A 14,785-nucleotide genomic window follows, 5' to 3' on the forward strand; every position below is an offset into this window, starting at 1 on the left:
AAAATACATTAAAATTAAAAGCTGATTTACCAATATTTAAATAAATTACTCAGGTCTTAAAACTAACCATTAAAAAAAGAACACGTCATCGAGATTAGTTATGCCAGTAAACATACAAACAACAGCAAGAACACACACTAAAATTGATAACTTATTCAATACAAACAGCGAAGACAAACATAAAAACACACATTTCGAAAAACAAACAACAAAATCAAACGTTGAAAAACAATAAAAGTTTAAAACAAACAGTTTTTGAACTAACATTGACCGATTTGAAACTATCGATCGCACAATGAATAGGATAGAGCGTAATTATGAAGAAACTAATACCAACGTACAATCATTCATAATTAAGAGGAAGAAAACGCCGGGTGTTACTACACCTGGCTCTTCCCACAAAGCAAGCGATGCTATTGGATAGAGAAATTTCCACGTCACCGCAGAAAACTTTGATGACACTGAATTCTGAAAATCGATCACTTTATACATCGAAAGTGTGAAAGTAGCACGCGTCTGTCATACATTTTTGGAAAATGATAACAAAATATTTGGCGTCTTAGTTGGATGACTCTCTTTTGTTTCTGAAAAGGATTATTTTTGGAATATATTCAAGGTAATTTTTTTGAAGATTAATTCGGATATTTAGATCCAAATGGGATCAATAATGATTATGCATTTCTAAGTGATGTTAAATCATTTTTTTACAACATGTGTAAATTAAAATGGGAAAGTAACATTGATTTGCAAATTGCAGTTTTAATCGATTAATTGGAAGATTGCGACATTGAAAATGTCTTCATTGGCAATGACATTCTTTTCATTACCGCGTATTTTGCACTTTCAAAGGAAAAAACGTTACAAAACTTGTAAAAAACTTAAAGTTACCGTTACGTTTCTTAATTATGATTTGTGGGTTATCAGGATTTTATTAATTTATTTAAGAAAAATAATGTAGAAAATCTGTTGATTTTTGACAGCCCTTTAGGGTAATAGAGTTACGTATAAAATTGCGCATATCAGTATATTAAAGTCAGTAAAAAGGTGAACAGATGAGAATATAACTATAGGCAGTGATCTCAAAACTTAAGACACTAAAAAAGATAATGTAGATCATAACTATTCAACCAATGCAGCAGATAATCCATTTGATAGAGAAATTATTATTTCATTTGATATTATTTCAGATGATGACCAAAGTGAAGGCCCAGGGCCTCGTGTCAGACTTGATGCCCAACATCAAGCTGATGCAAATGGCCGGGCATTTTCTCTTCAATTACCATTCAGGTGAGATATTTGTAACTTTTAAACTGAAAAAGGGTATCCAGAACTACGAATAAATGAGCTAGTTGTGACAAATAACAGACCAAATGAAAATCAATCAGTCACGATACTGCTACAAAATCTGGTGAAAAATGGCCATTTCTAGAATGGTAAAAGGATAGTTATAAGTATGGTTTGTTCCTCTTTTAAAGAAAAATATCTACAGTAACTGTTAAACTTTTTTGAGCTATAGGTATAGGATTGCTCCAATATCAAATAGCTCAAAAAAGTTTTGGCTGATATCCAGACCATAATACAATTGGTAGATCCAATGTATCATATATGATGTTAGTTTGTATCATACAAACGAACTTGTAGAAAGGCAACCAAAAATGATATCTATATTATCAGAATTCGAACGTTTAAACGTTAAATAAATAGAAAAATATAAATGCAGATGCTACAGAATAACTGAATATTATTTAAAGATCATTTTACTTTCTATCTGGGCCATAACAAGATCGTAAAAAGTTATTATTGAATGGCAACATTTGAAAAGCATGTTCACGACACCTTCGGGAGTTTGGACGTTAAAACATTTTCATACTTTTTGGAGACAATTTTGTTTTTAGCTGAATTGATTCTTCTAAACAAACATTTTCGATATCTTTTTGGATTTAAAAAGATTTCTGATCCGTTTTGGATTTTATAACTTATCTTAGGCTTGATATTTTTTCGTTATTTATGACCCATGTCACAGTTTTGGAGTTTTAGATATTTTGGTTTAGGTCTAAGAATTTTTTTTTATCAGACTACTCAACATCAGGCCACTATTACTCCAAATTTTTCCCCTAACCAACCTTGTTTTCTGTACAGAAAATGCTGGCATGTCAAACCTTCTCCGTAAGATCTACGCGAGTACTCATGCCATCCTGATCTTTATCCACTACGCGTGTATGGGCATCAACATGGCGAAATACTCCGATGAGGTCAACGAACTGACAGCCAATACCATTACTGTCCTGTTCTTCGCTCATACTATCATCAAGCTTGCCTTCTTTGCCTTGAACTCTAAGAGTTTCTACAGGTAAGTGAGTTTTTATTTCTTTCATATCGAGTTTGGGTTTGTGCCATGAATTATCAACAGGATTATGGTGCCCACCTACTTAGGCTATCTATATCATTCGTTCTTATGCTTCTAACATTGCCTAGTAAAGTACTACGATGAAGTTTCTCCCTGCCTCTCTGTCAAATAGTCAACAATGGTCAGTATTAACAGGAAATAAGTAGGTAGGTACTGAATAGGTAGAGACCATATTTTTTATTGTATTGTATTGTATGTATAAATATTTGCATGCCAAGTTAGGCAGAATGTAGCTAGAACTTTTAACCATTGTAAAAACTGGTACCACCTATGTTTTAAGCAAATAAATGTTTGTTTCTTTCTTTCTTTCTTTCTATTTGGTGGGATTTGGAATTAAATGACCCTTCCCGCCATGACTGACTGAAGTGTCAGTCTCTTACTGATCCCTGATGTACCAGAGCCGCGATAACTCTTTCAAACAATCTTCGAACTATCCCACAGCCCCGGACTGCCAGGGACCTTACTTTGGACATTTTATATTTAGTTTCTATACACATACCGTCTTTTTCTTCATTTTAATTTTGTTCTTAATTAGTTTTATAAATAAATATTAATTAACCTTTGAAAGTATCGATGAAATAGGATATTCATTGTGTAGGTTTTGTGATGTATTGAATACTACGTTAATTAATTTTGCTAGACATTTAATTGGAACATATTCTAAGATTGTATGAAAAAACGTTCGTTTTTTTCGAAAATAGATTAGATTTTCTCATTTTGAGTCACCTATTTAGGAACTTAAATTATGAAATAATAATAACATCATAATAAGATTTTTTATAAACATTTAATAAAAGCAAAGAATGTCAGTCTGTACAAAAATTATTAATTTCGCTGCTGAAAGAAAATAAAGAAATAATATTAAATTTATGTTGCGAAATATTTTATTTCTTTTTCTTATTATGAGTATTTCATATACTGTAAAAATTACAAACTCGGAATGAGACGAATTCTTTTTTATTAGCATTTGGTTCAAGTTTGAATAAAAGCGTAAAAAATGTGTTTTGTAGCAATATCGTCGACAAGCTGTTTTCCACGGTTTCGACCGCATCCCGTGGAAACGACTCCCTGTATCTGGATAACAAACAAAAATTTTATTTCCTCTTTATTATACACACTAGGATAGATTTGCCCACTTGGTGAAATGCTTGATTTCTTACTATCGTGTATTTTTATTTAGGTTTAAGAAATAATCAAATAATAACTTTATTTTTTATCTTTTAATTTTGTAGATTTGAGTTAGTAATTTACTTTTCTATCTCAGTCCATCTAATTAAAGAGCTCTTTCCCTTCATGATAGAGTAATTAGTAAATAAAAGCTCTATTTAATTTATTGTAAAGGTTGCCTTGTATTTTTTCCCTGAAATGATTTACAAATATGGAGCGTTTCTTTACCTACACAATTTATTTCTTTATTTTAGTCCTACACTTATTTATCCAAATATTTACAGGGTCCGAGGAAAATTTTGTATAAGTAGGCTTTATACCAAAGTCACATTGAGTTTAAGCTAGGCTTTAAAATAAATAAAACAAAATTCAAATCACGAGCCTTTGTAATACTCGTAAAATAGTGAGAAGCTACTTAAAATTCAGACATTGAAAATGTTACGTAGTCTTAGATTTGAAAAAAGGACCTCTTAAAATTCCTTTTGTTCAATAAAGGAATATTTTAAAACAGAAGTCCACCTGAATGTTTGAACAGAGAAATGGAAATAGTCGCTTTTTGTTATTTTTTATTGACTTACGATTCGTAGGAAATGTGAAGCAACGTTCGTTAAGGAATGGTTTCATGGTCCAGTAAAATTAATATTGTACCACGTAAAATTTTTGGACATTGAGGGTCTCCCCCCTCAATACGCAATAAATAAATATAATAAATATAAATAAATAATGTCGGGACACCTTTTCACACACGGTCGGTTAGCCCCATGGTAAGTTATTTATTAACTTGTGTTGTGGGTGCTAACACAACTGATAAACTACATATAGCTACATATATACATATTTATAAATACATATCATAATACCCAGACCACGGACAACAAGCATGCTCATCACACAAATGTCGACCGAACCGGGAATCGAACCCGGGACCTCAGGTTCGGCGGTCCGGCATGATGACCATTGCGCCATCGAGGTCGTCAATAAAATAGGATCTACCTCTCCCCTCTGACTAATCACTTCGTTCCTCCAGGACCCTGGCAGTATGGAACCAGTCGAACAGTCACCCGCTGTTCACGGAGTCAGATGCCCGCTACCACCAGATCGCGCTCACCAAGATGAGGAGGCTGCTGTACTTCATCTGCGGGATGACTGTCCTCTCTGTTATCAGTAAGTAGAACTGCATAAACCCTAACGATGTTGAAACATTTAGGGAAAAATAAATAAAGTGCGTACAAGTCTGATGTTTAAACATTTGAGAAGAAAGTTTAGTTGTTTGTGTAGGTTATGAAAGTTTAGATTAAGTTAAGCTTTTGAAAATACCTGAATCCTGATTTGGTAATCTGATCCTACCATTGAATGACTTTAGTCATTTAGGTTTTATAACTCTGTAAACAGATTTCCACGTAAAAATAGTATTGCTTTAAGAATTTTGATTCTTAAATTAAACTTTTTTTTATGAAAATATAAATATTGTGTTAAGTTTGACATTGAAGATGTCATTCTGTTACCTTTATTTCGGACTAGCTTCCGCCAGCAGCTTCGCCCGCGTAGTGTGTAGATAAAAAGTAGCTTATGTGTTAATCCAGGGTATCACCTATCTACATATCAAATTTCAATCAAATCGGTCCAGCCGTTTTTGCGTGATTGAATAACAAACATACATCCACACATTCTCACAAACTTTCACATTTATAATATACTAGCTTCCGCCAGCGGCTTCGCCCGCGTGGTGTGTTGATAAAACGTAGCCTATGTGTTAATCCAGGGTATCACCTATCTACATACCAAGTTTCAATCAAATCGGTCCAGCCATTTTTGCGTGATTGAATAACAAACATACATCCACAAACTTTCACATTTATAATATAAGTAGGAAGTAGGATAGATATTAATTTCTTAAATCACACACTTTACCTTTACAGTAGGTTTACCCAATACAACAACGGTTTACACACAACAATAATTGAAAATCAACTAAGGACCAATTTTACCGACGACAATAAACGTCAGTTTCTTGTAAAACAACTGTTTACTTTGAAAATTGAGCTTGAAAATTCACAATAAACAGCGAGAGAGAAAAGAAAACTGAAATCGTAAACATAGGTACTTAAATTTTGCTAAGATAGCTAGGGAAGAATAAAATGACCTTTATTAACATTATCCACAAATAGTCACTAGTGGTCTAGTACTAATAAGCCAGTCAGTCAGGTATTGCGTTCAGTTTAATTAGAAGCCTATGTGGGTATTGGACCATGATGATGGAACCACAGTGCGGTAGACAGTATAGTGCACCAGTACCAAAGGAGTTTCTGATGTAATGATGTCAACGAGTTAGTTGGGATAACAATATTTATTATCTTTTTATAACACTTACAAAGTTCTTTGTGTAGCTGTTCCTTGCGTTTCCACCCACGTCCCGAAGAGTTCCTTTTACCCGAATAGATAGACTGCGTGCATCCATGTTATTTAAATCGGTTCTAATTATAGTTATATGGACATGGGCGGAGTTATTTTCGCATTTATAATATTAAAGTAGATATTAATTGCTAAAGAATTTTCTCTTTTCCTCCACTCAGGCTGGGTAACCCTCACATTCTTCGGCGAGTCAGTGCGCATGGTGACGAACAAGGAAACCAACGAGACTCTGACAGAGGTGGTGCCCCGCCTGCCTCTGAAGGCCTGGTACCCCTTCAATGCTATGAGCGGGACTATGTATATAGTGGCGTTCGCTTTTCAGGTGGGTGGTTTTTGTTATCCATGTTTTGATATCCATGGTTGGTTACATACGGAGTGTAGCACATCTGACTTGAAATTGGGCTACACTACCACCGTAAATTACGGTGCGCACTCAAGTATCTGATTATCTCTTTTGTACTAAAAAAAAACGCAATTTAAGTCAAATAGCATCTGCCAGCCGCTAACTTAGTAGACAACCATTCATTGCCATCAAATTATAGGTCGACTAAAAGCAGTCCTGTAGTATTTTTTTAAGCAAAAAAAAAAAAAAACTTATTATCTCAATGACAATATTTATGACTTTTGAGGCTCTATTTAGATCAGACATTAACAAATACTTCCCTATTCAAAAGTTCAACCTTCCTGAAAAACGTCCTCATTTACCTCATCATAAACACCACTTTATATTTAAAAAAACTCATTTTCCCTTATTTTCTTGTCAGGTATACTGGCTCCTATTCTCAATGGCCATAGCGAACCTCATGGATGTCATGTTCTGTTCCTGGCTGATCTTCGCGTGTGAACAACTGCAGCATCTGAAGGCTATCATGAAACCTCTCATGGAGTTGAGCGCCTCCTTGGACACTTACCGGCCTAATACTGCTGAGCTGTTCCGAGCTTCTTCTACTGGTAAGATTGTGGGATATGGGAGTATTATTTATTGTGTAGGAAAGATGAGGAGATTCTATGCATCTGCCATTTTTTATGGTCAGCAAAGTCCGACGTGTGAATTGAACATCTTTACGACCTTAACCTTCTTTGAGACTGATTAGTTATATTTTGAGTTTCTGGTAAGACCCTAGTGTGCAAGATTTCACCAGTGAGTGGTATTGTTTGTACGCATACGCATACAAATGTTTTCCTAGTCTACTCTTTTGAGTAAACAGTAACAACAGTGTGGTAGCATTGGACTCGCGACAATGCGCTCACTTTTTTGGTGGAAGCTCGCCATAAAAATAATAAAAGAAGTTTCTAATTTTGTCCTCGAACCTATGAGAAAACCACAGAAGAACACAGATATCATCTGTTCACTCTATAACTTCTTTTCCCAACAGAGAAATCCGAAAAGATCCCCGACACGGTAGACATGGACATCCGCGGCATCTACTCCACGCAGCAAGACTTCGGCATGACACTGCGAGGTGCTGGTGGAAGACTCCAGAACTTCGGCCAGCAGAACCCCAACCCTAATGGCTTGACCCCCAAGCAGGAGATGCTGGCCAGGTCTGCTATCAAGTACTGGGTGGAGAGGCATAAGCATGTCGTCAGGTAAGTTTTTGAAGGTATAGGCGAAGGTATAAGTGTTTGTAGTAAAGATCGAGGTACCTATATGCCGTGAAGGGAAATAGCGTGTCGTTTGCTATACTTATACGATTAGACCGGAAAAGCTTGTGACATGCAAAATGAATCTAGATGATAGATTCAAGAGAAGTTTTCAAAAAATACGTTACAGCTATGAAAAGCTTCAAGTTTTAAGAGAGATACTTTTTCCTGCAACGTTTGGAAATATAGCTAGCTAACCCAATGTATCAGTGTGTAATGGCAGTGTCCCGTGGGCTTACCCGGATAAAATATAGCCTATGTCACTCAGGGGCAGTGTCATAGATATAATATTACTAAACAAGATTGCGCACGCTCAAAATATATATTTACGAAAATGAACTCTATTCTAACGCAATAAGGTACTAAATTGGTTGCATAATACACAGAGGCAAATCCGAGCCGAGAGGGATAGTTCGAACGGAGGCTGTTTGTCTCTTTCTAACACCTTGCCAGCATAAAAAAATGTTGTGATCAAAAGTTTTGTCTTCCCAAAAAACAATTGAATCACTTATATTTTTATCCTATTTTAACAATTGTAAGTCAACAAATTAATAACAATCGCATTAATTTATTCGTATTTATTATTAAAACATAAACAACATAAAATTTTATTTTGCTTTTTTTATTTTCTAGCGGTAACCCTGAACATTCTTGGCGCGTAATCAGCATTTAAAATTTTGTTTATATTTTTTTGTATTAAATCAATTTAAACTATTAAAATGGTGAAAAAGTGTTGCGTTTCTACTTGCAAAAGTGAATCCTATGGTGGTTGCAATATATCGTTCCACAGGTTAGCCTATAATAACATTTTCGTAAATCAAACAACTAGGGTGCCCATGAATTCTTGTAATGAGTCAAAATAAGGGTGATGGATTTTAAAACTGTTGTACTATTGTTATAGCTTCCCAAAAAATGAAGAAAGGCGACATAAACGGCTCAGCAGTCTATGTGTGAAGCAAAAATACAAAATAAAACAGTCTTCACTTCGAATCTTCCTGCTTTTATACTGCTAATTCCCGCTAATTATTAAAAGCCTATATTAGTATTTTAAGGTCAAAAACTGCATAAGTTTAAATATCAATACCAATCTGTGTTTAATAATCTTAGCAAATTCGGATTTGTCTCACATAGCTTAATCTCATAGTCACCCTATTAGAAAGGGACAGACGGCCTCCGTACTAACTGTTTCACTCGGCTCGTTTTTTGGGTAAAGGTGCGCAGTCCTGTTTACTATATTATGTCTATGGGCAGTGTAGACAACATAGCTTTTTTTTAATAGGGTCATTACATAAAATAAGTAAATAAATATCTTTCAGAGCTATTCAAATCTTCAAAGTAAAAAAAAAACTGTTTATCATACCAGTATACAAAACTAACATTGAAATATAGAATGACAATATGCACAATACTTCCGGGAACTGCAGTTCGCAAAGGTTAATAATGTTCCAATCGATTGCAACTCTCCAAGGACAATGCTAACTTTAATGGAGGAAGAAACAACTGTGTTAGAATAGCTCTGTCGATAATGTATGGGTATATTTGCAACTTGTTTTTATACCCATGCATTACCAATAACCAATCTAATGATGCTAATATGGACGATTTTAAATGACGCTGCTTACTGCCGCTTGTGGAATATCGAACTGAATTTTACCCGCAACGGCACGACGTCCCTAGTATCTAACCAAACCCGGCGGAGGAGCGGTTGCGGAGATCAAATCCAAAGGGCAGTTTTAAAGAGAAAGCAACTGTATATTTTAAGAGGGATTTTATTTAGGTATGGCTATCGTAACTTTACATCAAAATAATGTTTAAAATCGGACCAGTAGTTTCTAACATTACCGCGTTCAACAAAAGCAACTCTTCAAAAATGTCGGCAGCATAATATTTAGTTCACATTTACATGGGCAAATATCATTTTCACGGAACACAGTTTTCACTATGCCATCAACTAATAACTCATCTCCAAACGCAAACTATTCCCCGCAGACTCATAATCTGTGGTCCGAAGTCATGCTTCGGCAAACTCCGTCAAACTTCGGCTAACATCGTGTCCAGTTACGAACTAGATTTGCTTTGCGAACGCAAAGTTCGGAATTTAAAATGATGTTTTCAAAACATTGCGGTTTTAATCGAATAGATCGCGTTTCTAGAAAGTTCGTAGTTGGAATTTAGTTTATCTGTGGACGTAGTGGTCCTTTTTGGTGTTATCCCTGGATACCATCAATTAGTAATATAAGCCACAGTGTAAATAATAATGTTGAGCATATTTTTGAGTCGTTTGATTTTAATCCTTACGAAATATTCGTCGAAATAAACGCCAAAGTTTGTATGTGTATGGATGTTCGTTTCTCATTCACGAGATAGATTTAGGCATCAGAATAGGTTGCTTTTTATTCGGGATCGGGAAGTAGTTTCCTCAAGAAGCTGCCAGAAGCTCGTTTTGAATACGCAAAAGAAACTGTCCGTCTGTGACCATTTACGCCAAAACCACTGAACTGATTTACTTGAAAGTTGTACATAGTCTGGAACCTGTCAAAAGACATATAGGCTTCTTTTTTATCCAGATGCAGTAAAGTAATATTTGGTTTCAGACTAGTGGCATCAATTGGAGACACATATGGTACCGCCCTGCTATTCCACATGTTGGTGTCTACCATCACGCTCACCCTGCTGGCCTACCAAGCTACTAAGGTAACATAAGTTAGAAAAATGAAATAAGCATTTAAGTTGTAGTTTTACGAGTACAAAACCAAGTATGGCAAAGAGAAAAATTAAACAACAACAAATTAACAGACTGCACAAAATATTCTGGCAGTTTTTTTTTCTAATTGAGTTATTTATAAATTAGTCAGCTTGTTTACATAATCATATAATTATCCTAAATAGGCTGAGTGGTCATCAAACAATCGAAAATTACTTACTTTTTTTTATTTTGTCTATGTTGTCCCACTAAGCAATGGCTCTTTTTTAAGTAGGTACCTAAATAATATGGTCAAAGGACTTGTTTGTTTTTATAAATGAACCCCATTTCAATCAAGTCGCAAAAACCACAAAAATATCGTAAAAAGTCTTCTAGATTTCTAGAATGTTCAAAACCTAAGTACCATTATCTTTACTCATGACTGGTGAAGACTATCCATTCCATTTATATCCTTTGTAACATATCGGTAAGAAATCGAACAAATGTCTAAAATGGACCACGAAGGTCCAAGAAGGAAAGGATCCATCAATCTATTGTAATAGCAAGCGATTTTGAAGTCCTCAACCTTTTGCCAAAAATAATGTTTTGACAAATGTAAAAACATTGCGAGTAATGGACCGTTTGGGGTCACTTGATCGGTTTCAGACGGATTTACTCCGTTTTTGAAGGAAATGAAAGGTCCATTTTGTATTGTGAAGGGAAAAATAATTTGGATATCAAGTTTTGGAGTAAGACTTCAAAGGAAAAAAAGGAAGTTCTCAGTTTGACCTGTATGTAGATGTCATCTGTACAACTCATCTATTACGTTCTTGCGCCATTAGCTCATGTTTGACTGAACAAAATTTTATGAGGTTTTCAGCATAGATTTGTCAGGCTTATGAGAAGGTTTTAGGTGTGCTATTAAAGTCGCTATTAAAGTTTTTATATTTTATGACCTGAATACAAAATATATTTACATAATTTTCGTATTTCAGATCAACGGAATCAACGTGTATGCTTTCAGTACAATTGGATACTTGAGTTACACTCTCGGTCAAGTGTTCCACTTCTGCATCTTTGGAAATAGGCTCATTGAAGAGGTAAGGATAACAATGTATACCATAATAATTCGTATTGCTGGGTAAAAGTAATCTAAGTTTTGTAGCAATGATTGGGCCTTATTTTTATTGAATGTTTTTATACAATTTTATTTTGAAATTCCAACAGCGCTTTTGACACTATCGTAGTTGTGTTTTGTAGTAGGTGGCCAGAATTCAGAGATTGTCACTTTCTCTTCTTGACAAAGAAGAGAAAGTGCATATTGCCCAGTAACTCAACTGGATTCGCAGTAATCAGTTAAATCCGATGAGACAGTAACGAAACCCCAACTTAGTTTTAAGAAAAGACCTTTAAGACGATGGTGATGAGTAAACATCGCATATATATAAAATATTAATGTACGCCTTTCCAGAGCTCATCAGTAATGGAGGCAGCTTACTCCTGCCAGTGGTATGACGGCTCCGAGGAAGCGAAGACATTCGTGCAGATCGTCTGCCAACAGTGCCAGAAAGCTATGAGCATCTCCGGAGCCAAGTTCTTCACGGTGTCCCTTGATTTGTTCGCTTCGGTGAGTAACAGCGCTTAAGCTGCTTACAAACCAAACTGACTGTGAGCCGCTGAATGTCAGTGTCTATGCATATTATGCATGAAGTATCGTGTCGGATAGATGTGAACAAAAAAGTGAATATGTATGGAAAAACAATTAACTACGTAACATTTGCTTACGTTCGGCGGCTGACAGTCAGTTTGGTTTGAATGTAGCGTTACAGCGATTCCAACATGGTTTTGAAACCAACGAATTTCGCGCGTATGCGCCCATTTTTTTACGCATGACATTTTCTGGGCTTATAAACCTCTCTCACGGTTAGATGGCATCTTTTGCATCAGTAGTTGTCAATTGTTTGTTGTAGCTTGTGCAAATGGTGTGAAATCAACGTTATGGATTTTTAATGAATTGCATTTAACTCCCGAGCCCAAATACTTGCCCAGATCCTTGTGTATCCCAACCACTTTATTTCTCTCATTATTTTAACATCAACGTTTAACCAACCTTAAAAATATTTATTTACTTTTCAGGTTCTTGGAGCCGTGGTTACCTACTTCATGGTGTTGGTACAACTCAAGTAAACTGGACAAACTACAAAATTTGTACTTATTTTAATAATTTGGTCTATCGTAAATACATATGTATTTAAATCAACTTTTTTTCGCGAACAATTTAATTTTAATCTCGTCATATGAGTTAATGGATACAGTTTAGTGGTTAAACAATAAAGCTTATGCTCACCACTACAAATTATGCTGCGGTATATTGTAGCATCTGTTTACTAAAGTACTTTACTGGAGTCTGTCGAGCTTAATTTACATGACGCATTATGAAAAATGAGCGCAGTTTTCAACCGAGCATGCATTTGACGTCACATTTTGATGGAAAAAAACAGCGGTAGGAAATTATATAGGTACTTATGTTGTAAGTAGGAAAGAAATAGAAAAAAAAACTGTCTGAATTAAGAACGAGGGAAGTACATGTAACATGGTACCTACCTACCTATAAGCAATAGGTACAATCATGTATGATTCAGTTCAAAGCGCATAAATTAAAATTAAATATACTGATAATTACATATACTTAGTTGAATATTTATTTCGTTACTTAAACATTTTCTTAACAACATTTCTCAGACAAAATTAGGCTGAATATAAATTATTTAATCATTTTATTTCAAAAGTACAGGCAGGCTATTTAGACTTCAAAAAAAAACAAGAAAAATAATTAAGAGTCCTTTCAACCTTTAACTTAAGAATTTAATATTTATAAAACAAAAAGTAGCGCGCTTCTAAAAAAAAAACCTAATGAGTTTTTATTAAAAATTAGACGCAACAATTAGGATAACTTTTTGTGATAGAATGATTAGAATTAAAGAATTTTATATAAGTAATAATTTTTAATTATATCTGCACTTTAATGAAATAAAGTACAAACTTTGTGTTATATATAAGATAATTAATTAAAATATAAGTGTACTGTAATATTTATTGAAGTTTTTTTGAATAATATTTAAGTCTGGACATACCTAATATAGTAAACCTACTAGATTTTAGAGCTGCATCCCATTTCTAAATCTGGTGCAAAAATTAAAATAAGGATAAAAAATAAATGAATTATTATGTTTATATTCATATAAATAATAATATCTCCTATATCGGGTGTGTCGTTCACAATCACATTAAATCATATCGCATATACTTTATGATATTCTATGACGAATTGTAAAAAAAATAACCTAATCTATTGAGTGGTTTAACCACAGGTGTCATTTTTCGTTTTTATAATTTACAACATCATGTGTAAAGCAGAGATAAAGTTAGGAGTATCGTATGTTTTGATCAGTTGACAGCTGCCAGTTTTCAAGGGAGAATTTCAGTTGTTTGTAATGAATGACTTTTATATGTTGTTCTAATTTTTGCACATTTTTATTCCATTTACTTTGTTTGAAAAAAACATTTTTTTTATTTTTACGTATTTTTCTTTTATCTTTGTGTTAATCGACATATATTAACCAGTATATTAACGCATTTCATTTAATGTGATTATGAACGACACACCCAATATATTTTTGAAAACTGTATTTTGTCTTATCAGTAATATGTTAAAATTCACCTTGTATTTCGTGGGTGTTTTATGTTGTTAATTCTAATTAAATATTTTCAAAAATATGTGTTTTATTATTTTTATTTCATAGCTAATATTGTCTCACTGTGTAGTGACACATTACTAGAAGATCCAATGACGATTTTGTGTTTACCTCTAGAAACCTGAATTATATTAATATTAACATTTTTTCTTTTTTTTTTTCGATTAGGTCGACTCAAGAAAGCCACGCTGTACGCTCTATCCTATTAGAAGAAAGCATAAATGCCACTCAAAAAATCATACAGAATCATTGAAAATCAAAGCCAATCCTTCTGAAACGACCCTCTAAAAGAAGTCACTGAGTATACAGAACAGAAACAGCACACATTTCAACAGCTATCCACCTTTGCAGTCTTCTAAAAGCTAAATTCATCTTGCTGCACAGAACACCAGAACCATTTTAAATGCTATGTAAAAAAGAATCATATAACACAGAAACAGCAAATATTTCACCCGCTGTCTTCCTCTAAAAGCTAAATTCACCTTGCTACACATAAAACACGGGTCTGTCAGTACGTGCTATTCAACAAGTCAGTCTAAGCTGGGGATGGAGCGAAGCAACACGAAGTCGATCCTCAGGGAATAACTCTCATTCCGTGCCACCATTGCTACGCTGCGGAAAGGCTTGGATTAAAGAAAGTAGGATATACCAAAAAAAAAACATATTTTAGCCTAGACTACACCATTTTTAGCCAAAGAACTTCCCATTGCTACTGAA

At 34.4% G+C, this 14,785-nt stretch overlaps 1 protein-coding gene across 1 annotated transcript; it reads left to right on the plus strand.

Annotated features, from left to right (window-relative positions):
- Nucleotides 1-426: 426 nt before the first annotated feature.
- Nucleotides 427-13,666, plus strand: LOC124639670 (odorant receptor coreceptor). Its single transcript, XM_047177113.1, has 11 exons — nucleotides 427-616; nucleotides 1,188-1,287; nucleotides 2,140-2,350; nucleotides 4,602-4,738; nucleotides 6,148-6,308; nucleotides 6,751-6,937; nucleotides 7,363-7,576; nucleotides 10,225-10,324; nucleotides 11,309-11,413; nucleotides 11,785-11,940; nucleotides 12,450-13,666. Exons 2-11 carry the CDS (start codon nucleotides 1,188-1,190, stop codon nucleotides 12,498-12,500), a joined length of 1,422 nt encoding a protein of 473 aa, XP_047033069.1. The 5' UTR covers nucleotides 427-616; the 3' UTR covers nucleotides 12,501-13,666.
- Nucleotides 13,667-14,785: the final 1,119 nt, after the last annotated feature.

The sequence above is a fragment of the Helicoverpa zea genome, chromosome 19 (genome assembly GCF_022581195.2).
Source record: "Helicoverpa zea isolate HzStark_Cry1AcR chromosome 19, ilHelZeax1.1, whole genome shotgun sequence".
NCBI classification, from domain to species: Eukaryota; Metazoa; Arthropoda; class Insecta; order Lepidoptera; family Noctuidae; genus Helicoverpa; species Helicoverpa zea.